The following is a 27,730-nucleotide window of genomic DNA, read 5'->3' as shown; positions in this document are numbered from 1 at the left end:
CACACAGACATACACACACATATATATCCCCCCTTTATATCTGCTAACAGGGTGCACTGAATTCTCACTCTCATTTAATTAGGCTGTAAATGAACATGTGATGACCTGTATTGCATGCAATTTAAACTTTATTAGCACATCTCATTATTTGCCTCAATGTGTTGTTGACATTTCGCTTAAAACTACAGATGTCAACATCATGGTGATGCTAGAAGAAAACACATGGTATCACCAAGTCAGTAGGACTACAATCTTCTGGAGACCATGACTGTTTCAATAAAATTTCATGGCTATTCATCCCATACTGATTGAGATATTTCAGTGTGTAACTGCACAAGGGAGTAAATGCAAAATGTCTGACTGGGAACCAGAATCAGGAGTCAGCTGGGCCGCCGTCAGCCAGGGCGGTTGGCGAAAGGCTCCTGGTCACCAGAGAGCAGAGGTTCTTGATAGTGGGGTAGTTGGGGCTCGTGCTGGAAGCTGAAGTTCTGGGTCTGAGGCTGCTTGGGGAACCGGTGTCTCGGTGAAATGCATTTCTTCCCAGGGGCTCCCTCCCCTAGATACCTCTGAGAAGGCCCGCCGGGTTCCCAAAAAGGAGACGGCTCAGGGGCCTCCAGAGCCGAATCAGACAGAGGGTCAGCCACCAGCCACCAGCCACCAGGCTGACCGTGAGGCAACCTCAAAAAAAGCCATGAAACTGGCATATGCTGCTGGGTCCGTTCTTTGGTCGGTTCATTGCAACGGCACAAGGGAGTAAATGCAAAATGTTTTAATAACAAAAAAAAAATTACAAAACACTGGTGAAGCACAGGGAAACACAGGAGATAACAACAGCAGACACCGGGGACCATTACAGCAGAAGAACCGACACAGACAAAGGGGAGCACAGAGACTAGATAGACACAAGGGAGGCGAGGGTGATTGAACACAGGTGAAACACATCAGGGCGGGGCAGACACTCACCACACAGGGAAACGAGACAAAGACAGTACAAACATCAAGAGACACACAAAGTGACTACAAAATTAAACATAAACATAAATTGTCCGTCATGGTAAACCATGACACCTGCAGCACCGGTTGTGAGTCAGGGACGGAGGAAATGCTACAAACCAACAAATGTGAGTTCTGTTTGGTTATTTCCAAAGGAAAAGTCATAAGTCGCCTCACATCAAACAGACATTTGCATGTTTTCATGCACGTGACGAAATTAGAGGTTACATTGTATTTTGGTACGAACATTCAGTTGTCTATACCCGAGAAAACAGTACGTGTAGAAGAAGAGAAAAAAAAGAAAAAGTGTGTATATGATCTCTTTCAATGCTGTGTATAAGATGATCTTTTTTCAAAATATTTTGCGCAGCAACAAATTTCCTGTTTCAGTTGGAGTCAGGTGAGGCTGTCCCAAAGCTTGCCGATGTATTCATACCATTCCCCCTAATATGAGACCCTCCACAGCCGGAAGTGTGACTCCACAGAGTTACACTCCATCACAGAGTGGGAGGGTGGGAGGGTCACGCTGAGTTAAGCACGTGCATGGGGAATATAAAAAGCCATTAGCAATGGAGCTTCTATTAAACCATTCACCATGGTAACCGTAAAAAAAAAATATATTCAGCGTCATCGACTAGACCGCTTTATTCATCAGACTTTCATTTCCTTAATGGATTGCAGAGCTGGATACTGTTTGTTGGATTAAATGTTTAAATATATTTATTCAGCTGTGACCTGAGGGGGACAAAGTTCTGCTGCAACAGAAGATGAAGATATAGATGAAACTGATCAGACAGATGTTTATTTATAGATCTATGATTGTAACTTCAGATTCTGACCAAGCAGCAACTTCTGAGGCTAAAAAAGGAAGCCAACACAGAAGTACCTCAAACCTGGTTTCCACAAACTGGTCTGTACCGAAGTCTCCACATATGCCCCACCTCTTTGCCCATTTAGATTTGCCTGAGTCAGGCACTGCCAAGATGGCGACAGCAGAGTAGCCCACTATAAACTTCAAAACCGCTCTTTACAAACCTATGGGTGAGGCTCTATCTTAATTTACACTTTCTGCTTCTGACCTGGTAACAGCCTCATGGTTTTGGTGATTTTCAGTTGAAAAAGCATCAAGGTTAAGGCTCACTGAAGTTTCAGACATCTATTTTACATTTAAAGGTCTTTCTTTGCAGCATCCAGTGACTATAAACTCAGACTATCTGTAGCCTATATACAAAAACTCACTTAAAATACATTTAATTAGTTTTTGAATGCGTACGTCTTTTCAGCTGCACCGCTGTCGTCCTCACTCAGGAATATAACATCATCTACAATATGATATGGCATCTATGATGGGAATGTTTCATCGCTGCAACCAATCAGAACATGAGAAATGATTCTTCATAGATCAGCGTCCGTGTCTAAAGCTTCACACAGATTTGATTGATGATAAAAGAGGTAACATTAGTAAAGGCAGGTCTTGGGTAAGAATCTGGATTTTAATCTTGTCCCAATGTGAACTTCTTTAATAGAATCTGATCTGCACTTTCATATAGACAGTATGAACGAGCAAATGAAGCTCTGGGTCAAACAGCTTCTTCATGCTCAGCAGGATGGGAGGAGACAGATAACCTGTGAGCAGGTTACCTTCACAGAGTAAGTTACCGTGGTAACTGACTCAGAGTTATAGTGATCTAAGTTTCTGGAGCTGAAAACAAAGAGTTTCCCTCATCTCAGATTTAAGAAACTCAGAGTATTCACTAAACCCACTTTCTGGAACCCCCCCGTCCCGGGAATGAAGTGCTTAAAAGCTGCGGTGCCAGCAGGAGAAGGAAGAGGCTTCTTGCATGGGGCCTGCTCCCCTTGCTGCTTCTCTGTCTGCATTTTTGTGTTGCTGTTGTGTTCTGGATGTGGGGTCTTTTGTATATTTATGTTAATAAACTCTGTGGAACTGTTTTTATTGTTCCCATATGGCCGCCTGGGCATAACAACTGGTCGTGTCATGTTGTCACAACCTGGCTCAAGGCTGGACAAAGGGGGGGAAGACCACACATGAGTTATATCTAAAAATAAACTTATTTTACATAACTGAAAAGGAAATTAATCTAAGGACAAAGAAAATACAAAAAACCCTAACCCTCCCTCTATCTTCTCCTTATTCCATTTTCCAACTGTTGTTTACCATTTCTCTAACACTACTGAGCATCTCCTGGTAACCACAGCAACTCTGTGTTTAACATCACAATGCTATGAGCTGTGGGTAATTCAGTCAGGCAAAGTCTGCAGAAATGTGGGTTTACAGAAGGTGTGTGTATAGGCTCAAAATATGTGCGAGAAAGCCCTCATGCCCCTGATGGCTTTACAGTGGGACAGTCCTAAGCCCTCATGAACTCACCGGAAGCATGTCTCACAGTCTGTGAGGGTGGACACTGGGATTGGCCCACTGACCAGCTGACTGCCACCAGTTTATATAGTGCCGCCAGACCAGATGAGCAAAATCTTCCTGACGACTGAACTCCACCCATCAGGCTCCTGCAGCGAGAGGCCTGCTCAGAGAGAGTCATCACAAGTCCCCAAAATACTAGTGAAGCTTTAAATCATAGTCATATTTAAATAATTTTTAAAATGCAATTTTAATTTCATCTTAACGCATTTCCATGCCTCTGTAAAGGACTTTCAATTCCCTTGTGTCTGAATGGTGTCGTATAAAACAACTTACTTGATGCACATTGGACCGAGAGGGAGTTGATATGTTATAACGTTCTCAGATTCACTGACAGGACGCCATTTGGTATGAACCTCAGACGAGGAACCAGAAGGCCTCCACACTTCTGCAGTGTTGTCCTGAAAGGAGACGGCCATGGTTTGAAACATGCCTTTTCTTACAGAATGACAGGACAACGTGTTACAGATAAAAAACTTTAATTGTCGGGTCATCGTTGTCCCAGAAAAATAACTTCAAGGCACGCCAACATATTTTTTGACCCTGTGTGTGACGTCACACCTAAATCAAGCAGTGTATTTGTTGACCCTTCCTCTTCTCTCTCATTTAGCCGTACAAGACGCGCATCTTCTCCTCACTGAATCAACATGCCACTTACAATAGTCCTTCATCTGTCAGATGTATTAACTGTTAACACGGCCATCTTTCCAACGAGGTCAACATGAGTGAAAGCAAATTACACTGAGGTCAGATCAATTCAACATCCTATTTCCAGCAACTACAACTGGCTTTTTACAGACAGCTCAGTACAGCAACACAGGTCTGACATTATTGAATTGAAATCGTGTGGGAGGGTATGACCTGTGACAATTCATTCTTCCAGTTTTCATATTCATGTTTGAAAGCATTTTAGATAAAAATTTGGATAAAAATTTGGATAATAATTAAGAACCTTGGCCCAGTTGTAATATATGAAATAAACTTAGCTATATCGCTTTTTATTTTAGAATTAGCCAACAGTGTGCTGCCAAATACATTAAGTGATTTAAAATGGGTTCAATCAAAGCATACATGCAACTTACAACTATAAGATTGTGAGAAAATCAATCAGATTCCGAATTAATAAGGTGTATCATTTGCTTTCTTGTCAGATTTCAAGCCAGCCAGTCAGTCTGTGTAAAATAACTGGTTTGCTACACCCAATCACAGCCAACAGAAAAACAAGTTAGGGTGAGGTGATGCAAATAAGGTTGATTAAAGTTGTTTACTTCAGCACTCCTGGTGATATAATTCAGTTCCAATCAGTATGTCCTGCTGAAATTGAAAGTCATTTTGCTCCAGCTGTCATCAGGTACAGAAACTACTTATCCAGACTGTCTTGAAACACATTAGTCATGTCTGTTTTTTCCAAAGTTAAAGAAAAACCAGTCTCTCTTTCTGCCATCAGTTCTGTACTGTGACTGACGCCTGATACTGAGCATCCCGTCATGGCTGCTGACGCCCTCTTACCACCAACTGGTGTTATGCATGAGTGTGAGGTGACTATAATAACAGTAAGTGCAGCATAATGATGCATAGGAGCTGTAAAAGGGCAAAATACGGCAGCAGCATCTTACAGCTGTAGCTAGCTGTAATAGTTCATAATGCTAATTGCTTTGAAATGGCTGTCATTCTTTCAGCTTTTTATCTCAATACTGAAAAACATCAGGCTGTAAAAAGTACATTTTGTATTTATATGAACATTACTCTGGTTGAAATGCTTGTTTGTAGCTCTCAGCAGAAACCTAAACATAAAATATTGTTTTGTTTATTCTTTATCTCAAGAAATAGTATGTCTTGGCAAGTTGCTCAGCGAGTACAAGTCTGCCTGCTCTCTGCAGTCCCTCTTCCCCTTCTTGTCATCATCTCCATCGTCTGACTCTTGGCTCCACTCGAGCCCAGTCATGACTGTGTGATTCAAACCGTGCAGTTCCATCAGCCCAGACAGAAACATTTCAGGTCCCAAGGGATCAGGAGCTGAAGAGAATCTTGCAAGCTGCTGACAAAGGCAGGCGACCTGCTCCTGAGGAGAAGTGCCAGATGGTACGAATCCTCACAGAAGCGATGAAAAATCACAATACACGTTACACTAACTAATGACTAACCATGTCTGCCAGAACATACTTGGACAGCACCCCAGAGGTTTTGTTAATATATTAGGTGCCAAAGTCAGTGCTGGAGGTTTGAACTGCACTTCTCAGTCATTAAAGTGGATGAACTGAAAACATCACAGTGTTTAGTCACAGATGTAGCATGAAACTTTGTGCATATGACATGACTCAGTTGATTCCCTTACCCCTGGTCTACATGTACAAATTACATTGCCTTTTCCTTCTTAATCAGTTATTTAGACTTTTCAGGGCTTTGTTGAGAGATGATGGGGAATGAGATGCTTTTAGATGTTCTATTACAGAAAAGGTTTGAAACCCATGACCAAAACAGTCATGCATTCTGTCACTGTGTTAGTTATGGATGGAATTATAGCAAAAATAATTTTTCCCTTTTTTGCTGAGGATGAACAGAATCCCCCTCTAGGACCCCACTTTGAGAACCAGTGATCTAAACCACTTTATTTGCAGGTCAAACTGAAAGCAAGCCAACCTGAAATGTATGATTGCATGTGTAAGCTGTGATGGATGTTTGCAGCCAACAGTTTGGATGATATTCGAATTTTGCCGTTTATCACCTTTATTTTCACTTATAAGCAAATCATTTTGGGAACGACAGAGACTGACACAGGAGAAGAGAGAGGGAGAGGAAGGAGAGACAAAGACAAGAGGTGTTATGATTTGCCCTGAGGGCCACTTTGACTCTTTGTGTTTGGACATTAGTTTCATTTCCTGTTTTATTTTGAAGATGACTTCCTTGTGTATCTAATGTTAATCTTATTTCCTGTCTTTGTCCTGTTTCCCTCCTTGTTGATTGTCTGCCCCGCCCTCATGTGTTACACCTGTGTTCAATCACCCTTGCCTCCATTGTGTATTTAAGTCTCTCCTCGTCTTGAACAGTTGGTCTGTTTCTGTTTCGCCATGTTTCCCGAGTGTGTCCTTGAGCTTCCGTTTTGTGTTACTGGTTTCTAGATTATTTCTTAGTTCCATTTTGCCAGTTTTGTGAGGTGGTTTTCTTTATTAAAACCCTTTTTTCCCCGTTTACACCCATTTTGTTTGTCTGCGTTTTGAGTCCTTAGTTTCTCATACCTGACAAGAGGGATGAGCATTGAAGAGGGGAGAAAAACAGATTGCAGAGAAAGAAGATGACAGAAAGGTGGGGGGAAATGAAAATAGAGAGAAAAGATCAGATAAAACTGAACACCTGCACCCCAGTTTCCACCTTTCATAATATACTGTTTATTTCACATAATATTTCTGAATGTAAAGAAATGAGAACAGTGTGACAGTAGGCTGATAGGAAGCAGCCTACTGTCAAAACTAAGGGAATCAAACAAAGCATGGTGGCTCTGTCAAGCTGTGGATTTCTTTATACTCAATCAACTCATCCAAACTCATCAGTTAGTCCTCATCCCCAAAATCTAAATCCCCAAAACGCCCCCTAAATCATAAATCTAACCCCTGTTGCTTCTCCAAGTATGTTTTCCTTTAGTAAAATTAGCATCCAAAGGGTTTATAACAAAATAACTACACACACACTTTTACATTTTCCTTTTTCATATGAAAAGCAGAACGAATGCTGCACTATAAGAATAGAACCAACCAGCTCTACTTGCAAATACAAGAACAATGCTCCTCCCTCATTCGTCTTCAGACTTTCATCATCAAAGGAGCTGAGAAAGAGCACGGAGGTCCTATCTGATCAGCGTGCGGCAACCCCACATTAGCGCCTCTGCGGAGGACTTCACAGTTACTACAACATCAGTGCAGAGCAGCGGATTACAGCTTCCCACAAGCACCCTTTATGCACTACCAGGATAGAAGTTTGGCATCGAGCAAGGTGGAAGTGGAGAGCACAAGAAGCTGCTGAATATCAGCTGAGGCATAGGACTGTTGAGTCAAAGCTGGTTTCACTGTCTACGATGAGACCTGGGGTGAGGATATTAGTTGGCAACTAGATCAGAAGGAGGTGAGGGCAACACACCACTCGGATGATAAGGTTCAGTAAGTGTGTATTTATGTGATATGGTTGGCTGCAATTCATTCGACCCAGGACAATTTTCTGTTACGGGAGTAAATTAAGCTTAACCATAATTATGTAGCAGCAAGGAGAGTGGACAAGGTGGGAAAGTGCAGTGGAACGTGCTGCTCATTAAATTCACTCAGTCGGTGCATGTGAGACATGCCACACACTCACACTTTCAACCTCCATGTTTGAAGCAAGAGTTTGGTACAAACACACCTTCTCTGCTGCAGCTGAAGAGTCTGTGAACAGCCTGTAGGTCCTGGAGGAAGGCTGCTATCACTGGCACATAACAGCTGACATTGCAGTGGAGCCTCGGTATGCTCGAAATAAACTAGTTTGCGTGTTGTCCAACCAAGTCAGAAGTAAGAGTTATTTATAGTTACTCTGAACAGCCGCACTTGAAAGCAGGCAAAAAGACACTCGTCATAGAGAGGCGATTATAGTTTAAACATGGAGCTTAAACTTTCACACAATGTCTCCTAGAGGGCATTTTGTCCACATACATAAAAAAAAATGGTTGTGTAAAGAATGAAAAACGATCCTGAGAGAAAATTCCAAACCCATCTTTACTTTCTCCCCTAGTTCTGACACTGGAAAGATGTGGGGCAAGGAGGTTTCAGACGCTACTCAACCATCTGACAAACACTCTGACTGGAGCACACTGACACCTTTAGCCATCAAATACTTCCACCGAGGGAGAAGGAGAGTCATGTGGTCCAGAGCCTCCAGATGGACCAGCAGGGGTTCAAAGTGTTCAAAGTGTTCTCCTCCGTTTTTTCTGTTGTTACTCAGATGTTTGTCTTCGTGTACTCTGAAATAAAAACACAGAAGTAATTAATAATAAAGAGAAAAAAGGAATCATGGAACCTTAAATCCTGAATTGAATTTTTGATCGGCTGAACTCACTTGTGGCGTCTTTCTTTCTCCATTTTGTTCAGAAAGTTTGTCCCAACACTGTTGCAGAAGTTCCTGCAAATATTTGCTTTGCCTTCACCTCCTGTCCATTTCATCCCAAAACCAGCTCCATGGGGTTTAAGTCTGGAGTCTGTGCTGCTCTTCCATCATGTGAGGCCACCATCTGCCTTTGTTCCTCCAAAGTTTTGGCTCATTAACTTGCTGTAGGATGAAACCCTGACCAACCAGTCTGTCTTCCTTTGTTACTTGCCTTTTGCAACAACATACAGCACTGCTGCCTGCGGTACAGTATTGTCCTACTAATACATCAGAGGGTGCGGTAACAGTAATAGTAATAGTTTGTTGCAACACTGCCTTTGCACAGACAGAGAGTTTGCACATGATCAAAGGTTGTGGCACCTGTAGGAATTGTTTGCGTTAACTTAATTTACTTCCACTGCTGCAGGACAGCTGTAAGTGAATCAATTTCTTAATCCATGAAAAAGCATGAAAACCCTGTTTTCTATGAAATGTACATGTTCTTATAGTTTTTGGTGACCTGAACTTTTTTTTTACCACTTATCTTTATAGCATTTACAGTTATACACTGGACTGAACTGCTTAAATTTAATTTTATGATGGAGTTATAATTGCTGCCAAGATCCTTTTGACCTTATTCACTACATCAGCAGTTCCTGTCCTGTTCTCTCTTAAATACTGACTGAGAGTTTTTTTTTTCTTTTTTTGGCACTTCCCACGACTGAAGTGAGCCTCTCCCATCTCATCTCATTTCAGGTGAGAAAAAAATCATCTCAGAGTCTAATGCCATGACAGAAACAAGGTATCAAAGTGGTGGCACACTCCCAAAGTGGTTCTATAAAACTGATCACGTTTACCTTGTTTTCTGCAGTGGGAATAAAGGGATGATGCATCATTGTATAGAACTGCTTACATGTATATATTAGCATAATGGTCATTTAAAATCAGATTTTAGTGAAAACTCTAAGACGCTCACAGCTTGTAGTAAGAGGCAGTGGCCCTGTGTATATGTATTTGTACATATGGTGTGCATGTGGTTTAGAGAGTGGAGGAGGCTGGCAGAGGAAGTGCTGGATTCAGATGATTTAACAGGAGAAATGAGGTGGGTTCTGAATTTAAAGTCAGTTCAGTCCATGCAAACGGTCTCCTGGTATGACCGATGGTCCTGAGGGACTCAGAGACATGAAAACATTTCAGAATTCCAAATGTTACTTCTGACCTTTAGACTGATTGTCTGTCACCAGCTTGGCCTGAACATCTCTCTACCTCCCACTGAAAATTTAAACTCAATTATTTGTGAAGAATGTGAGACTCAGTGTGGTGCCTTTGATGAACTACTTCCACCCTAATCACCCTCACAATGTGCACAGAGGTGATAGATTTAATTCACCAAAGATCAATGAATATGCTGATGAGTTAGAGAAGCCTCTGCAAAGATGAGGTTTGAGCAGTAAATGATGACTCACTCCTTTCTTTGCCCGCTTACTCCTGCTCATTGTGATGTACGAATGAATGGATGCAATCCCAGCATGCATCAGAGATACACAGCCCTTCCATTACAGGGCTGTGTGTGATAACATGATATTCTATATTGATCCCAGTGGGGAAATTCTCCTTTTGATTCCCCCTCAGAGGTCAGGGTCAGCCACTGAACAGTCATGCCTTGCTCAAGGAGATGTAATAAAGTGTGGATGTTTGCACAGAAAGAGGATAACATTGGTTGAAGGACTCCAGGAATTGATTAAATGTAACCTGATGACTGATGTGACTTATAGCTAGCTTGTGCGTTTCTCCGTGACACATATAATGGAGTGTGCACAGCAAATGAGGTTGCACACAACCTGAAATTTGAAGAAATTCACCACGGCTTTGTAACTGTATCTCTGTGCCCGACTGAGTAAATTAACAGGACCTGAAACTATACTGTAATAACAAATGAGAACACAAAGCTGGTAATGTCAGGAGAAGAAACAGTTGTACTGATGATCACTGAGGTGATCTAACACACGGCCAGCTTTGTAAACCTATTTGTGAATGCATCAGTAATGTCATGAGAGTGCCAAATATATCCAACAAGTGGTGAGGACAACTGATGCAACTTGAAGCAACAGCAGGGATTAGCTGTGCACTGAGTCTGGAAGTTATGCTTTACAAATCCTCTTAGTAACTATACACTTGAACTTTTAAAAAGCATGTTTTTCCTTTGTTTAAGTGTGTTTTGATTTATGTCAAGGATATTTGAATAGCCCGTTTTACATTCGAGTCACATTAAGGGAAGAGTAGCAACAAGAATTGACTACTGTTAACAAGCCTCAGTATTCTTATTCATAGTCTGTTTTGTTTTTCTTTAACCTATTATTTTGTTTCCATGGTCACCCAGTTTCTTTAGAGGGATGTTTATAGTTTTATGCTGTTTAATTACTACCCAAGTTCCACGTCTGTCTTAATATCACATTACAAATGATAGTGTCAATAAAATACAATATTGACATAAAATAATGATACAAATGTAATGTATAAATGCACCTCAATCCCACTACATGAGGTTGTGTGCACTGCACCTTTAAGAATGTAGTCAAAACAAAGCGTGGACTGGACAGCCGCACGGAAGTGGTTTTGTTTCGATGGCTACCCACAATAATATGTGAGAAATGAGAGCTGCTATATATTTAAGATTTAGTTAGCTCACATAAAAGGGTTTATCATTTCATTAGTAGTATTTTATTATTCCTTAATATTATTTTGATATCGTCTGAACTAAACGAACGATAGCTAGCTTGTTAGCTAGCTTCATTACCGCAAGCAGACATGCCGTCCTACTCTGATTTGAGGAAAACCAACCACTTCTACTACTTCATCAAATTCACCTTAAATATCTACTCAATGCTCTTCTCGGTAAGTTTCTGGTCTATTGATTTACATCGGCATTGCATGCGCCATAGTAAGTGAGTTCGAGTCGCAACAGTGTGCTAATTGTAGTAGTAGGACACGAACCACCCAATAGCATGATTGGGACTTCTCTCCAATCTTCATTCAAAACAAATGCGTTTAAATGTACCATCTCCCCAAGGCACATACACACTATGTAGAAAATAACCTCAGGTATATTACACATCTGTACCATCTACTGAACAATTCGGCAGTCATCCCAAACAACCACCCCGATTCTTTTGATTACAATTTCAATTTAAATCATTGATTCACCTCAAACTCCAGCGAACTTCCACCTACATAGCTTGACAGCTTGAGACGGGGTTTACCTGTGATTTTATTTACATCAAACATCGTGTGTTGGATAAAACACATACCGTATTTACTAGAAGAGTATATTGATTAAAAATAAGTCAAAAATCATGATTACAACTTTATGCATGTGTTGTTGAGCCATTGAATAATTAGTTGCTATATCTCTAATGGAATTTGGTGTGGAATTCTCGGGATACTAGCTAGCTTGTGAATGGTTAGCTTACAACTGTAGACATTACCACTTCAGACAACATGCATCCTCCTAAATTTTAATCTGCTCTTAATACAAGAATTGTGGGCAATCTGTTAATAGATAAATATACTGAGATTGATTTCGAGACAATACACAGCGATCACCGGCTAACAAACAGCACGGTGGTGCAGGGCGTTGGATCCAGTTAAAGGGATGATAATGTTGGTAAATAGTTTTGCCGACAGATAATATGAACAAACTGAAAGCCTCCTTTGTTCGTCATTCAACAAATTTCAGGTTTATATTTTGATTAAAATCAGTTATATATTGATAGTATATTAAATATCCCCGGTTCATGTAGTTATCAGTTTGATCTTAAATGTTATCTTAAACATGTTAACAGATAAAGTTTTCTTGTATCTGGTCCTGGCATGTTCACAGCTTTCTGGTTCATTTGAAATAAAGTGAACAGAAATTTATTTCTGGAAAGTTTCACTGTCCACCACTGTTCTCACTATTTAATCTGATAGAGAGTTTAAACTGTTGCAGGTGAACACATTTAAATTTAATTCAAATAAACAAAGGTGTCTCAATGCCATTTTGAATGTGATGGCCAAGGAGAAGCACAGATCCAATCAAGGATAAAGACGAGCTTGGTGTTTAAATGAATTAATTTAGTTAATTAATTTAAACTTTGGTTGTGGCAGCTCAATAAATGATCTAATTTCTGTCGTGAACTGTGGTCATGTTTTAGTTTGTTGAAATGGCTGGGGTTCATTTTGGATCCAGCAGCCACTTTAAATGCTGGGCGGGTAAGTGAGTTTCTTGCCAGACCAATAAAAAGTAAAGATGAGTCATCTTCAGCCTTCATCACCCCACTTCAAAACCACTATGTTATGTCTGGTTTTATACTTCATCCATCTCACTCTACTCAATCTCTACAGTACCCCTTCAGTAATATTGTCAGAATAATTTGAACCACCAATATGTTTTTTATTATTATTATTATTATTCTTCTTATTATTAACCTTATAGCAAATTATTGAATATGACTCAGCAGTATGAGTCCATTAGCACTCCAGAATCCCTTTCATATGTTCTGGCTCTCCCCTTTACTATCTCTCCCTCTCTTTACTGTTATAGACAGAAGCTCCTGCAGAGCTAAGCTAATAGCTTTACACTTAAATCTGTCTTTGCTGTTGTAATGTTTGGTTAATGCAATTTCAGTATGATTCTTATGACAGGAATAAAGCTGCGGGTGTCCAATGAGAACTACTCCGCATCATCCAGTGTAATGTGAATGGGTCTGCTTGATTTTCATTCTTCTTAAGAAGGAACAGCAACTAATCAGTAGTTACTGTAGAGCAGGCTTGAACACATTCAGAATAGGGGTCTCGCTTTTACTCGGACCCCTGTGCCTTTGCACAGTGTCACTGTTCAGCCATCAGCACATCATTGGGATCCAGCTGACCCTTAGATTGCAAGGCATGCTGTCCTTCCTATGTCCTGTGATGACTCATACAATGCTAACAATTCTTGTGTTTTTCAGGATTATATTCGATCCCTGTTCACACAGTCTGTTCGTCATTCTTATCTTCATCACTGCAGCAGTGAAGGTAGAAAGGGCAACTTCAGAAGTGGGAATCAAGCCAGAGTTATGTGCCAGTGCTTTATGGAGGGTTGAGAGCAGTAAATGGAGTTGAAGTAGATGTACCCAACTCTTCAGATGGATTGCTTCCTTTTCCAATCGAAAATCAATAGTAGGGAAATAAACACTGTTTATTTCTTCTCTTGTTGTAGCTCTTGCATGAACTAAATATAAAAAAGTGACACAGTATCTGGCTAATCTGTCAACATGTGCCCTAAAGATATTTTACAGTTTTCAGTGAGCACAAAGGGTTAGACTTAATTAGACTTTTTAATGTAATGCACTTGACACATGACAGTGATTCACTGTGAGGCACTGTTTTTCACCACACTTAGCAGCTACATGCAGTGGTAGAAAGTTACTAAGTGCATTTACCCAAGTGCTATATGTTTGTACTATAATACTGTCTTCTGTGCAACACAAGCTGCGAAATTATCAAAAGTAAACGCGTAGTTTACACATCATGTTAGCTGTCTGGCATATCATATGGTTAATTCTGACATCTTTTACAAAGCTACATCACAGCAATTTTTTGAGTGACAACAGGAGGCAAACAGAAGAGAGCAAAGAGAATACAAAAGTTCGAGATGAACTGAACTTGCTTGTGAATTTGATGCCACACAAGTTGGGAACATTTTGACAACAGACACTTCTTCTGTTACTGCCTGCGACTGGCGAAACTGTTTACCAAGAAGGCTGCTCTGTTGTTAGATTTATTGTGGCAAAAAAATCAGTATTTCAAATGTTTTTTTTTTTTCTTTAGTTTTGAAGTTGTATTTATTTGTAATCAAACAATTGATCGGCTTGGCGGTAGGAGTTGATTGACAGGCTGGAGTTGAATAGGCCTGCTCTATGCCATTTATTACAAATACACCTCAGAGAGCTATTGTACATACTCCAATACATTTATTTGACAACTGCAGTTCTGGTTACTTTACCAATTTAAGATTTTAAATTTAAAAAATGTGATAAGCAATACAACACACTGCTAAAAATGAAACCTGTATTTCCCAATGTTCTTGTCTTGTTCCACCAAAGTACAGTTTTCTCTCTAAACATTACAGATACTTTTGTTGAATTAACTGTTCAAGATCCAAAGAGTTAAAATGACCCAATATTTCACTAAAAAGACAAAGAATCAGAGAAAGTCCAAAAAACAACAGCAAGTTTGTGCAGCAGAACTTTTCTAACCTATTAATCATCTGTAGACCCCCCCCCCAATGTTCTAACAGTGTATTTAAAGTGGTGAAAATAGCTTCAGCTCAACCTGTTGCAACAGAAAAATGTAACATAACTTGAATCACTTTGAGCAATCTAATATATAATATCGAAACACTTATAAGTGCCATTTTCCTGTTGAACAAGTATTTTTACGTTTGATGATTAAGGTACATTGTGCTGAAAAAAAACAATTTCTATGTTGTAGATGTAGAAGATCAGAGTATTTCTTCCACCACTGGCTGGATGTCAAAGTGTAAAGCAAGGCTGCGCACTGGCTGCACTGTGGAGCTCAGTCTGATTTGTGATGGTGCAGCCCACCACGTTTTAGCCCCATTTTTCTATTTTGTGTGCCCCTAGTCATCCTTTCACATTTTGTAGCCTTTATCCAACATGATGTGAGTATTCAGGGCAGGCTCAGCATATCCTGGGGTTTGTGTACTCGAAACAAAAGCATCCAAACCAGCACATATAATAAACTGGGAAAAGAATTCAGATTGTATACTAAGTTTTACAGATAGAGCCTGAAATGTGACTAATTTCAGGTATTCTTGTGCATTGTGAGCTGGCAAGAATGACCCCTGAATCAACGCTTGAACTATACAGGATTCTGTTAGGTGTCATTAGTATTGCAAAAACACAGACCCATAATATCTGAAGAGGAAATTTCCTGCGATATGTCATGGGCACAACTATTTAATCCAATTGTGATTTGATTTGATCAATGAATAAAGAAATAAAACTGAAAGCCTGCCAGCTGATGTAGTGATGTCATATAAGTTGTGTTTTAAACCAAAAAACTCAAAGTGGCAAAAAACTCAAATGGCAACAAAAGCTAAATTTACATTTACGAAAATCTATTTCGGCTGTTTTTAATTTTACATGTTCAGTAGCAATGACAAAATCACATCACTGTTGTTAACCTCATTTTCTCTGGTGCCATCGTTTGTTTTGGGCCTTCATACTTTGAAAATGCCTTCATAGGTTTGTGGCACACAGGCATTGTGGAATAATCCTGTCTGAGTCTCCTGCCATGAGGGGGCACATGTCCACTGCTTCATTCACTGCATAATTCCAGTAAGTGGATATGGTTGCAGCTAATGGATCAGAGCCTTATCCTGTCTTAAGGATCAAATCCACTTAAAAGAATTTCATTAGACTGGATTTCACTGTCCTACGGTAAAAAGTTAAATATGCAAAAATAAATAGATAAATATAACTTTCAGTGTCAGGCCTTGACACTATTAGGTCAAACCACTGTTTGGCTGCTAAGGCTTAAAGTAAAGTAGAGAAGCTACATTCAACACTTTCAAGTCTGTTCATTTCCATCAACCAAAAACTGTTATATTTTTATTTGACATTAACCCAGAATCGTCTCCTGAGATTGAAATCTAATCTTCAAGCGACTTCTGTGAAAAATCTGCATCATATTTCAAAAATCTTTCACAAAGTAGCAAAAGGAAGCTTCAACAATGAGCAACGTGCATTTACTTTTGGACTTTACCCTTTTTCAAAGGGGTCTAAATACTCTCTGAAGCCACTGTATATTAAAAGAACTGAACAGTATTGAGTTTCAAATGTTATTAAGTTAAAGGTTCCTTTGATGTCAAACACTGAGTTCACACAAATAATACATCCAGAGAGATGTGTGAGAGTGAATACATAGTTCAAAAAGTGTCACTGTTTGTTTGCTGCACTGAGGATTGTCAGCTGTTTCATGAAGCCTCTTTGTCTCTCTCTCTGTCCCCCAGCTGATGGGTCTTTGTGTGCTGTGCGTGGGGGTGTACGCTGAAGTGGAAAGGCAGAAGAATCGAACCCTGGAGGGCCTTTTCCTGGCTCCTGCTGTGGTGCTCATCCTGCTGGGCCTGGTGATGTTCACTGTGTCGGTGGTGGGCATGGTCGGATCCCTCCGGGACAACAAGACCCTGCTGCACATGGTAGGGATGATGGAGGAGGAAGAGGAGTGTGTGCAGGTTGTGTTGTGTACATGATATACACTCAGCTGGTAGTTTATTACTTTTAGCTAAAACTAATGTTGTCTAATACAGCAGTCCTGCAATAATGAAAGTTATAAGGTTCATATTTTATTGAAATAGTTTTAGAGAGGTGTTGATTCAACTGTATGATCGTTTTGGAGAATGTAGTTTGTGCTGCTGTTGAACTGTATTGCAGTATACAGAGAAGTGTTTCTATTATTTAGCCTACTGTCACTGATATTAATGGGGTGGGCACAATAGTAGAAACACCTTTCCATATAATACAATACAGTTTTACAACACCACAAACTGCAGCCTCCAAAATAAGATTTATTGCAGGACAGTAGGTATTGGACTGGATTAGTTTTAGCTAGGTGTACCTAATAGTGAAAAGTGTGTGTGTGTGACAAACCGTTTTTTTTTTGTTTTTTTTGTTTTTTTACGGGTATTATTCTGATTAATTATGGTTCTTGTTCCAATTTAGGTTTCACTCTTTTAGACAATTTGGGTTGTCAGCCAAAACAGACAAATTATACATTCAAGTGTCTGCAAACATATCGGTGTTTAAATATATATGTATATACTGTAAAAGTGCTGTAGATAAACGTACACGTACATCAATCCTGAGAGATAAACAGTGTGTTTAGAGTTTGCACAACAGCAGCAGTTCATAAAACATATAAACCAGTTATCGCTTCGGATGCCTTTTTTCTCTCCTCAAATGCCAAAAACACAGCTGTTGGTGTTGCCAATAACGGCAACCGAGCTCAAACGGAGCAGGGATATTTTACCACGGTTGCTATGCAACTGTCTAATTAGCTTTAGCTAAATAACGTTAACTGAAAAAGGGGATTAAAAGTTTGACATAAAAAAGGAAGTTAATGATGTCAATGGTTATGCTTTGAAGAAGAGGATGAGGAGCTAATTTTATACCGAGGAAGCGATAAAGTTAATGTTACTCTCTGCGAAACATATAGATAATGTTCCTTCATGTGCTGATATTTGCTTCGCTGCTGTTTGACTAGTTAAATAAGTTTTTTTAACTGAGTTTTCTATTTAAAACCTTGTCAGGAAATATTCCATAAATAAAAGCAGTTTTTTTTGGGGGGTGTCCCAGTTTTGAGTTTATGACCCCAATTCCAACCCAAGGCCTTGAATATATATATATATATATATATATATATATATATATATATATATTTTTAGTATATCAGACAATCTTGTAAATAGCTAAACCAGCTGCCCAGTGCACACCAAAGCTACAACCTTAAAATGTGACAATATAGAACCTAATTTATCCTGAAAGAAATGTTTGTGCTTCTCTACAGAGCAGCAGAGGAAGTGTAATGCAAATTAAATTCAATACAAACGAAAGAAGTAAGTGACGCAGTCAAATAACAGGAGTTAATGCTGAAGTTGGCACGCCTTTTTTTCCACAAGGCACTTGATAAATACGAAGTCCCTGGTTCAAAACTATAAAGTTAATAAGCTTCAATTACTCACCTGAATGAAAGTTTAACTGGAATTGATGTGACTCAATCAGCTGATGGGTTTTCCTAGAGATGACTAATCACTTGTTTGGCCACAAAAACACTCAAGTTTACATCAGGTTTTACAGAGTGGAGGTTCTTCACTCATAAATGATCTTTGGCCAAGCGCTAACACCAGCTTGCAGAGTACAGACAAACCAGACAGCAGCCCGGTTTCATGGTTATATGTCATGAAGTTGTTCGTGGAGTTAGCGTTGATACACTGCTGGATTTGGGCACATTTTATCCACCGCATGGAGACAGTGGTTCTCATAGAAAAGCTTAGGAAAGCAGCTGTGTGCTGCACTTTATTGGAGGCGACAAGTTAACCACACGCCACAGTATGTCTGCCAAACAGACCAGTTAGTCCTCATTCTTGAAGTCTTTCCTCTTGTGAGACTGATAGATACTGTTTGAAAGTTGCTACCTGAATGTTTAGCACACTGCGCTTTGCTAATAAGTGTTAGTGTCTGTATTACATTATTAAATCGGTGTATGTTGCCAATCCAGGAATATTTTTACCAAAATATTTTCAGATAAGCACTCTAATTTGCATGTTGCACTGTAGAGTCCAGATGTCAAGCAGCTTTGCAACACTAGAGTAGACAGTAGAGTACAGTAGAGAAGGATAAGCGTCTGATCAGGGTTAATTTAGCTGAAACTGATCCCTGAAAACATGCAGGTCAGGTTAATTAGTGACTAGACCAGCCTCTAAACTATAAACAGATATAGTCAATGGGTGGATGATGCATTAAAATATTCCTGGATCAACTTGAGACATCTCTGTCATTATGTTCTGCTTTGTGTCTTTGATGTGTTGAAGAGGAGTTGCTGTGTCAGTGTCGGTCAGTTCTACAGACACATTTTGGTAAATGACTATGTTAAGTAGTTTCCTGAGTGTGTTGGTTGCTGATTATATACCATGGGGATACTGTATGAATCTCATCTCCTTCCTCCACAGTTCCTCTGTGTTCTCTGTGTGTTGCTGCTTCTCCAGGCGATCGCGCTCACCGCGGCTCTCATCTTTGAAAAGAAGGTAAGTGTGCACAGCCTGTACGTTCCTGTATACTACCCCGCCCCTAATGATACCCTCAGCCACACTTGTCTCACTTCGCTGTACTTTCTGACTGGCATCATGTTTGTCAGCGCTAATAACAGTGACCACCTCTCCTCTGTGTTTCTCCATCTCTCTGTTTTGTCTAGACGTCTGCTCTGTTTCAGAGCAGCATACGAGAAGGAATCAAACACTACTACGATGATCTGGACTTCAAAAACATCTTGGATTATGTGCAGCAAAAGGTTATATGATATTTTATCTAGAGGATGTGGGCAGACAGGAAATTTATTGGGCTGAGATACATTGAGACATTTTTATTACATGGGAGGATAGTACTATCTTTAAAATGTGTATACAGGTGCCATGGAAAGATGATATGATCTGATATTATTGCTATAAACAGAGCTTTAATGTAAACTTCAGTCATTTTTGGTATCCTGTGTTTTGATCCAGCCAGTTCAGCCGCAAATTGATCTTTTCATTTTAGAGACAACATGCTTGTTGATCTCAGTATTGATTATCTTAATTATTACATGTGCAGTGTTTTTCCATTATGCTTACTAGAAAAGCCATCAAAAAATAACTTCCCCTTAAAATCGTTCTGGTACATTATTATTTCATAACTTCTGAAGATCCAACACAGACGAGCACTGTGGGGTAATTTGGCTGTTTTCAAACATGTTAGCTGTCTGGATAGTTTTACGCCTCTGCAGTTTCTTTAATGAGAGAACTTAAAGACACAATGATGGAGACAACCTCCATCATTTGGCTCTTCTAAAAACAGACTTCAGAAAATCTAGAGGTAGTTTTCAGAACAGCAGAAAGATAAAGTGTTGTGTGCCTGACTCTGTGGATGGATGGTGAAGAGCTGCAGAAACAGTGAAGGGAAAAAAGGTTCATGACAACTTGTTGTGGCAGCCTGCAGCTATAAAAGAAAAAAAGTGGGTATTTAGGAAATGTTTCTTTTGCTCTCTGTTTGAGGTAAAGATCTAATCTACACTATAACAGTAGAACTTAAATTAGTATCAGCTCTACTGAAGGATAAACAGTCCAGGTTCATCCTCTTTATTTATTGCACTTCAAAATGAATGGCTGTAATGGATATTTAATGTTTGACTCTGAGCTCTGAAAATATTCTCTTGCCTCTCGTCTTCAATCATTTTCACAGTTTGAAAGCTTTCTATTCAGGGATCCACGCTGTTTTTTCATCACCTGCCTCAAGAGCAGAGGGCAATAAATCCTGCCTCCTAGCTCATGTGCGTCCGTTCTTTTTCTATTTTCCCTGCTTGTAAAAATGTCTTACCTGCGCAGCCAGTTTAGTGCCTGGTGGAATGACGTGCAGCCGCAGTCAGGCGATCGCAAAGATGGAGGTGTCCTTAGTCGTTTAGGAAAGCTCTCAACACGTTGGACACTTGAATGAGTTTTCTCTGCAAAGTACTTTCAAATGACAGCCTTTAATTGATTGTCAGAATCACTGCAGTCTTCACATGAACACCTGTTTTCCACTGCAGACACTGACTTCAGTTTTCTGAAGAGCTGGATGTACAGAAAGATAATTAGTCTGCCTGTGTGGGGGGAGGACTGAGGGGGGAACAGGTGTGGGTTGTACTCAGTGTAACTCAGTGGGGTTTTTCATTTGAAGAGATCTGAAAAGACTTGAGCTTGTGCTCATGTTAATTTGTTTTCATGCTTGGTTCCTAATCGCCGTGCTTCTCTTACTGTTTTGTTTTCCAGTTTTCTTGTTGTGGAGGGGATGAGTATAAAGACTGGGGGGTCAACCAGTACCATTTCTGCAATGGCACTGGTCCACTGGCCTGTGGGGTTCCATATACTTGCTGTGTTCGCCGCAAGGTGAGTGCTGGTAACACACACATGGAGCAAACAGACCTTCACATGCCTTTTTAGCTCAGGTGTAGTCTGACTCATGTTCAAACAGACTTAATACAAACAAACCAAGAGGACTGACAGGCAACTCACTGATTGGACAGTCTTTGGCACTACATGAACCCATCAGGAAGTCAGGTTCCTGGAAATGACAGTAGGTTATGCTGCACATTACTGCACCGCATGTCTTTATTTGTCTTCTCTGGTGTTAACATTTCTGGAGGGAGTAGTTTTTGCTTTTATTGGGGAACTGCTTCAATGCAGAGTTGAACACACACTTAAAAACAAACATTTGTTTTAAATGAAATCAGTGCATTAGTTTCTTGGAAGGCCATAATCACACTGAAAACATGCACCAAGCTGACTGCAAATACATTAAAGCTGTAACTCTCTCTATTTGTGCAGACTTTTGATTTCTACTCTAAGATGAGTAACCACTTCAACCAGTTAATTAGCGAGTATTGATACCATGTGATCCCAGTATCAGCCTGCTGCAGACATCCATCCTGTTAGATAATCCCAGGCCCTCCTGACAGATGGTTCAGATCCAGAAACTAGCCACTGACTTAGTGATGACTTCTGCTTTATGACAATGAAAGGAATGCTTTTTATTCACACTAAAGAGACATAATTCATTGTGAGAGAGGTGGCTCATCCAGCTAACAGGAGATGTGCTGCAAATCTTAGGTATATAGCCTTTGGGAGATTTCTCTCTTTAAATAAAGTGTTGGTCCCTCGTGGCCCCCCGCCACTCTCCATATGCCCCGTATCACTCCCCACGTCCCTCGGCTCAAAGCACTGATACGGTCTCTGGAAGCAGTGGAGCTGAGCTGGAGAAATTAACTACAGAGCCATCCCGTACTCACACACACACATACACACACACACCAGAGATAGAGGGCTTGATTAGAAAAAATGAACGTTGGCTAGGTTTCTGCTGTTATCAGTTCCTACCTGTCAGGACTGAAGCCATTTTGTAAATGCTTAAGTTCACGCTCTGGCTGGCAGGGGCCAGGTACACCTGCCTGTGAGGAGCATTACTTCCAGAAAGGTCCCCATGGTGTTTCCCCTGGCCACCTTAGGTGTCTGACTCTAAATCTTGACTCTTTGCACAGATGGGAGAGGTCATCAACACTCTATGTGGTTACAGGACTCTGGATAAACAGGTAAGAGGAACTCCTGGTTATTGTACAAATTTAGTCCTTTGGCTTTTGTATTTGTATCTCTGAGTCCCAACACAACACAGCACAGATGCAGTGGAGGTTATGATAACATTTTTGGACCTCCAACCAAACCATTCATTTGTTGATGTTATACTCACTGAGTAGAGTGGATCATTTCTGGTGTTACAACATGAGTGAAGTTCCTATTCATTTTTTTTTTTCCATCAAATCTTCATGATTATTATGTTTAACTTTGCTCTTATTTCATATTTAATCACATTGACTTATGTTGTTGTAATAAAAAATACAGTTTCATGATGTGAATCTTATATCCAAATTATGACACATGACATGACGCCTAACCCAATCACTTTGTAGATCAAATAACCATGTAATGTGTTTACAAGTCAATGCACTTTCATCATATTGATGCAAAATCCAATAAAAAGAGTGAAAATGGTGAGAAAACAAAATCCAAACAGTAATCTATATTGATGATACAAAATAACCTCAAATGAATGTGTAGTTTAGTATCATTATATAATAGTAGCAATAATATATAATACCAATAATAATAGTTTCAGAGTCCTCATCTCTGAAGCCTTCTCACTTGTCAAAGTTAACCATGACATTAAAGGAGCAGTGTGTAGGATTTAGTGGCATCTAGCGGTGAGGCTGCAGATTGCAACCAACTGAATACACCTCCCACCACCCCTCCCTTTCCCCGCGTGAAAGAGAAACTATGGTGGATCCTCAGATAACGTAAAAATGTGAAAGAGCCAGTGTTGGTTTTTTTCCGTTCTGGGCTGCCGTAGAAACATGGCGGACTCCCTCTAAGCCAACAAAACACAACAAATCTTAATTTCAGGTAATTATACACTAATGAAAAATATTTATGAATATTATATTGCATTTCTGCCATTAGTTCCCCTAAATTCTGTACACTTTTCACCCACATATAGCTTGTTAGTCAGTCACACATTCACACAATCTTGTGTCACTGGCAGTAAGTAATTTCAAGCATTTTCAAGCTGTATGAGTTCCGCTGTGACACCGGTAATTCTTGGCAGTTCGACAGCTCATTTGGTCCCAGTCTGTTTTTGTTTTTCTTCAAGTGCCACTTTTTTTATTTTTCAGTTTGAGGCTGTTTTAGTTTGAGTCCAAAACTGAAAACTCTTGTTGTCTCCCTTTGGCCTTAGTATCAGCGTGAAAACCTTCATGAGTTGATCCACGTGCGAGGCTGCATCCATGCAGTCAACCTCTGGATGAGTGACAACATTGGAATAACCATTGCATTCTGCTGTGCCATTGGGCTGCCACAGGTAATTTAAAACTCGACCCGACTCACTGAAATCCAGCTGCCCTAAAGGCCCTCTCTCCAACCACTTTCCAACTTAGCCATAATATTTTAACTGTAGATTTCCCACTTCCTGTGGAAGGCTAATTCATATTTTCATTATTTACACATTGCAGATTTTTAGCACAGAATGAATTGATTGTGGTGTAACTTGCTTCACTGACTCAGTTTGTGACGGTTTGTTTACTTCATAATTTCATTTGGTAAATCTGAGTTTTGTCTACTATACATTACAATGTCCACAAATCTAAATCACAAATGTAGACGTGTTGCAGCCCCTTTAGAGAGGAGTAATTACTATAATTACTTTTCTAAAACGGCTGCATAAACAGCATTAGTTCTCTCCAGCACTACTCATCCAGGATAAATTGAGGCTCATACAAGCTGCAAGAAAATTTTGGTCCAATTAAAAACAAGCACCTACTGCATGAACATCATGAATTGTTTGCTGTTCCTTTGGGTTGTTGTGGCTTGTGCACACTTGAGTCTGATTTCATGTAAATATGTGTTCCTATACACAAACAGCAGCGGGACTGTTGGAGATATTGGGTGACTGCGGACCGTGTAAAAGCTTGACTCGGAATATAACTTTTATCAGGTTATTCAATGCTGCAGAGTCAGACTAAATCTGGGACCTTATCTCTCATTGAAACTTGATCTAAATACTGAGATCCTGAGACAGAAGAGGTGTCACTCTGTTGGAGTTGTTGGGACTAAAAATACACTCAGTCCCTTTGTGATTGCACAGAGAGCACAAAAACACAACAACACACAAACGACCTCATGTTGGTAACAACCTGTGAAGGCTCCTGATATTGATCCATTAAGGGACTGTCTCAGGACATCTCTAACTGTTATATGCAGCAAATGCCATAGATTTCATAGGGATGGCTGTTGTTCAGGGTGTCAGCCCCTCACTAAATTGATCACAAGACAAGATTGCATTGATCTGCAGGGATTACCACCTGTGCTGTTAGACTTCCCATCTCATATCTTTTTGAATGATATAATGATATGAAATGGGAGCTGCCTAAATAACAGAAGGACTCTATAGATTTGTTTCTCAGATATCATGTTTTTTCAGTCAGGTTGGCATGGCTCACTACCCATGAGCCTTTGCTGACAAATTCAAAGTGCTTTGTTGTTGCAGTTATGAATAAAACACGGTGCTATCGTGGCAGAATTCATCCAAACTTGAACCGATCAAAAGAAACTGATTCAAGCTGCAGATTGTGAGTTCACTTTTCTGAACAGTGTAATCTGTTGCTTTCACACAACATTGTGGCACATGCATAAAAATTTCAACCACAGTGGTCAGATGTTTCTTGCAGAAATGCACACTGGGTGTTGTAGTTAACTTCTCACTTTATGTTTTAATGCACACATGTTTGTACCACCTACTTTTTGACAAAGAACCAGATATGCAGAATGCTGCTGCAGATTTCTTTTTGTACTAATGACTCACCCAGGAGAGTTTCACGTCATCCAAAGCGTCACATAACTGCCTGTGGAGAAATGAATTAGATTTTTACTTTTAGCACAAGAGGTGCCCAAAATAACTATTTCAAAACTCCCATTTCTGTAAAACAGAAAAAGTTTTGGATCAGCACCAGTATCTGTACATTATCTTGTGTTGCTTGTTTTCCCTGCACATACTTGTTGTCTTGATGGCTGGGTGATCTAAGGCCAAGTGCTGAAATGATTAATTGGTTAATAAATTAGCCAGTGACAAAAAATTAATCGATGCCAAATTGTCATAATTGAAAAGACATTAAAGTCATTTATCTTTTTTTTTTTTTTTTTTTTTTTTACATTTCTTGAGTTAAATGAATTTATCAATGAAACTAATTATAGATTGACCTTGCATTTATATGAAGATGTCCCCATGTCTCCCTGCAGCTGCTGGGCATCATCCTGAGCTGCGTCTTCTGGAACCTGCTGGTGGACATGAGCGAGTCGGCTGACATGGTGGACTTCAAGCTGAAGAAGTCCGAGTTTGAGTACAGTGAGCTGGACCTGGCCGGCGCCGGCTGGTGTATGTGTCTACCGAGGGATGGCGGCTACCTGCCGTCCCTGCCTCTGAGCCCGACCTTGACCCCATTGACATTCACCTGGAGAAGCTCAAGAAGCAGCCACCTCGCACACACTCTCAGCTGCGAGAACTGCAGCAGTCCAGATCGGCCACTGGGCTGGACGAGGTAGACGTTGGCAGGAAGCAGAAAAGGGAACACTGAGTGGTCTTTTTGCCCTTTCTTGCCTTTTGGGTTTTTGCCTTTTTTTCTGTCATTGTATTAATTGCATTTGTTGGAGTTGTGTTGCACTACTTGATGGTTGAACATGTCAGTCATTGGATCAGGAGAAATTTGGTCAGCTAAAGGGATCAAAAGTACTTTGGCACTTTGTTGATGAATTTGTTTACAGCAAAATTTAAAGGAACAACATGCGACACTGGCTTTTTTAAGAACATTTCATTTGTCTTGTTTGTGACGGTTCATAATCAAAGATTTATAGCATTATATCACTTTTAATTTAATTTTTTTAGCCTTTGAAATTGAGCTATGTCTCACGTGCTAAAGCTTACCTCAGGCTGTTTTGACAATAGCCCAGTAGTCAGAGGATGGTACTATTTGGTGTGTAAATTAATGGTAGCTTAAAAAGATGTTTTTCAGTGTCGGAGAAATAGGAATAGCCAAGTATGTCTTGCGTGTAACGTCTGTGACGGATGTATACAGTTTGTGTATTATTTCTTTTTGTTATGATTTTAATTTGAGTTTGTGCAATCAGTGTAAATTGTAAGACTGATAGTTGTGGAATAACATGGGATGCATGTTTTGTACTGTATATGAAGTAAATTAAATAAAAGAAAAACAAAAAAGAAAAGGAAAAAACTGTTTACATGTTAGGCTCTCATCAGGGGGACTTCAGTCTGTTCCATTTTTAAACTAAACTTTTTATTCCTTCCATCTTTTAAAGAAACAACTACAAGGATTATCAAGACTACAAATTCAGTAAAAAGCTACTCTGATGGTTTTTTGTATCTGAGTTATGCACTGTTTTGAGCTTCCCCCTAGCTCCTGCCTTGTAACAGCACAACTGTTCTTGTCAATAAAGCTGAATTTGTCTACTGATTTTTGCCATGTGTTCCTGCTTTGCATGTAAATATAATGAATACTGCCATAAATTTCAGCCACAAACTGAAACATTTCACATTACTTGCTCCTGCCAGTTTCTAGCTCACATTTAACTCGAGTGCTGCCAACACTGGTGTTCCTGCAGTGGTAAGGACCTTACATGCTTGACATCTTAATGGAAATTGTTAAATGGTACATTTTTTTTCTTGAAATCGTTTGGCATAATCTTGTCATATAATTTCCCTTTTCAGAAATTGAAGAAATCAACAGAAATCTGACACAAACCACAGAACCCCACCGGAAACAACCCCAGTGTTGAAATGTCTGCTGTCAAAGTTTAAAAGGTAAGGAGAAGTAAATAGTCTGAACGCTGCGAAATCCAGACTTTAAAGTGATAGTTTGGGTTATTCGACATGGGGTTGTGTGAGATAGTTATACACCGATGAGCCATAACATTATGACCACCTGTCTAATATTGTGTAGGTCCCCCTTTGCCACCAAAACAGCTCCGACCCGCCGAGGCATGGACTGTGCTGTGGCATCTGGCACCAAGATTTTTTAAGCAGGCTGCGTTATCCTGCTGAGAGAGGCCACTGTCATTAGGGAATACCGTTTCCATGAAGGAGAGAACTTGGTCTGCAACAATGTTTAGGGAGGTGGTATGTGTCAAAGTAATGAACGGCAGGACCCAAGGTTTCCCAGCGTAACCTTGCCCAAAGCATCACACTGCCTCCGCCAGCTTTCCTTCTTCCCTTAGTGCATCCTGGTGCCATCTCTTCCCCAGGTGAGCGA

At 40.0% G+C, this 27,730-nt stretch overlaps 1 protein-coding gene and 1 long non-coding RNA gene across 2 annotated transcripts; one reads left to right on the top strand and one right to left on the bottom strand.

The window, feature by feature from the left end:
• Window positions 1–110: 110 nt before the first annotated feature.
• Window positions 111–8,831, bottom strand: LOC130169082 (uncharacterized). The gene is made up of 5 exons (XR_008827788.1): window positions 8,510–8,831; window positions 7,820–8,414; window positions 3,707–3,831; window positions 3,383–3,533; window positions 111–721 (listed from the first exon to the last, which is right to left on the bottom strand). It is a non-coding gene; the product is annotated as an uncharacterized LOC130169082 (long non-coding RNA).
• Window positions 8,832–11,119: 2,288 nt separating this feature from the next.
• Window positions 11,120–26,935, top strand: zgc:110329 (uncharacterized protein LOC550500 homolog). The gene is given in 9 exon segments (XM_056375289.1): window positions 11,120–11,431; window positions 16,593–16,778; window positions 19,308–19,382; window positions 19,550–19,645; window positions 21,138–21,254; window positions 22,403–22,453; window positions 23,650–23,772; window positions 25,707–25,875; window positions 25,878–26,935. Coding segments are annotated over 9 exon segments (1,068 nt in total). The 5' UTR covers window positions 11,120–11,344; the 3' UTR covers window positions 26,042–26,935.
• The last annotated feature ends 795 nt before the right edge of the window (window positions 26,936–27,730 follow it).

This window comes from Seriola aureovittata, chromosome 5 (assembly GCF_021018895.1).
Source record: "Seriola aureovittata isolate HTS-2021-v1 ecotype China chromosome 5, ASM2101889v1, whole genome shotgun sequence".
NCBI classification, from domain to species: Eukaryota; Metazoa; Chordata; class Actinopteri; order Carangiformes; family Carangidae; genus Seriola; species Seriola aureovittata.
This window is presented reverse-complemented; position numbering and strand designations above follow the sequence as displayed.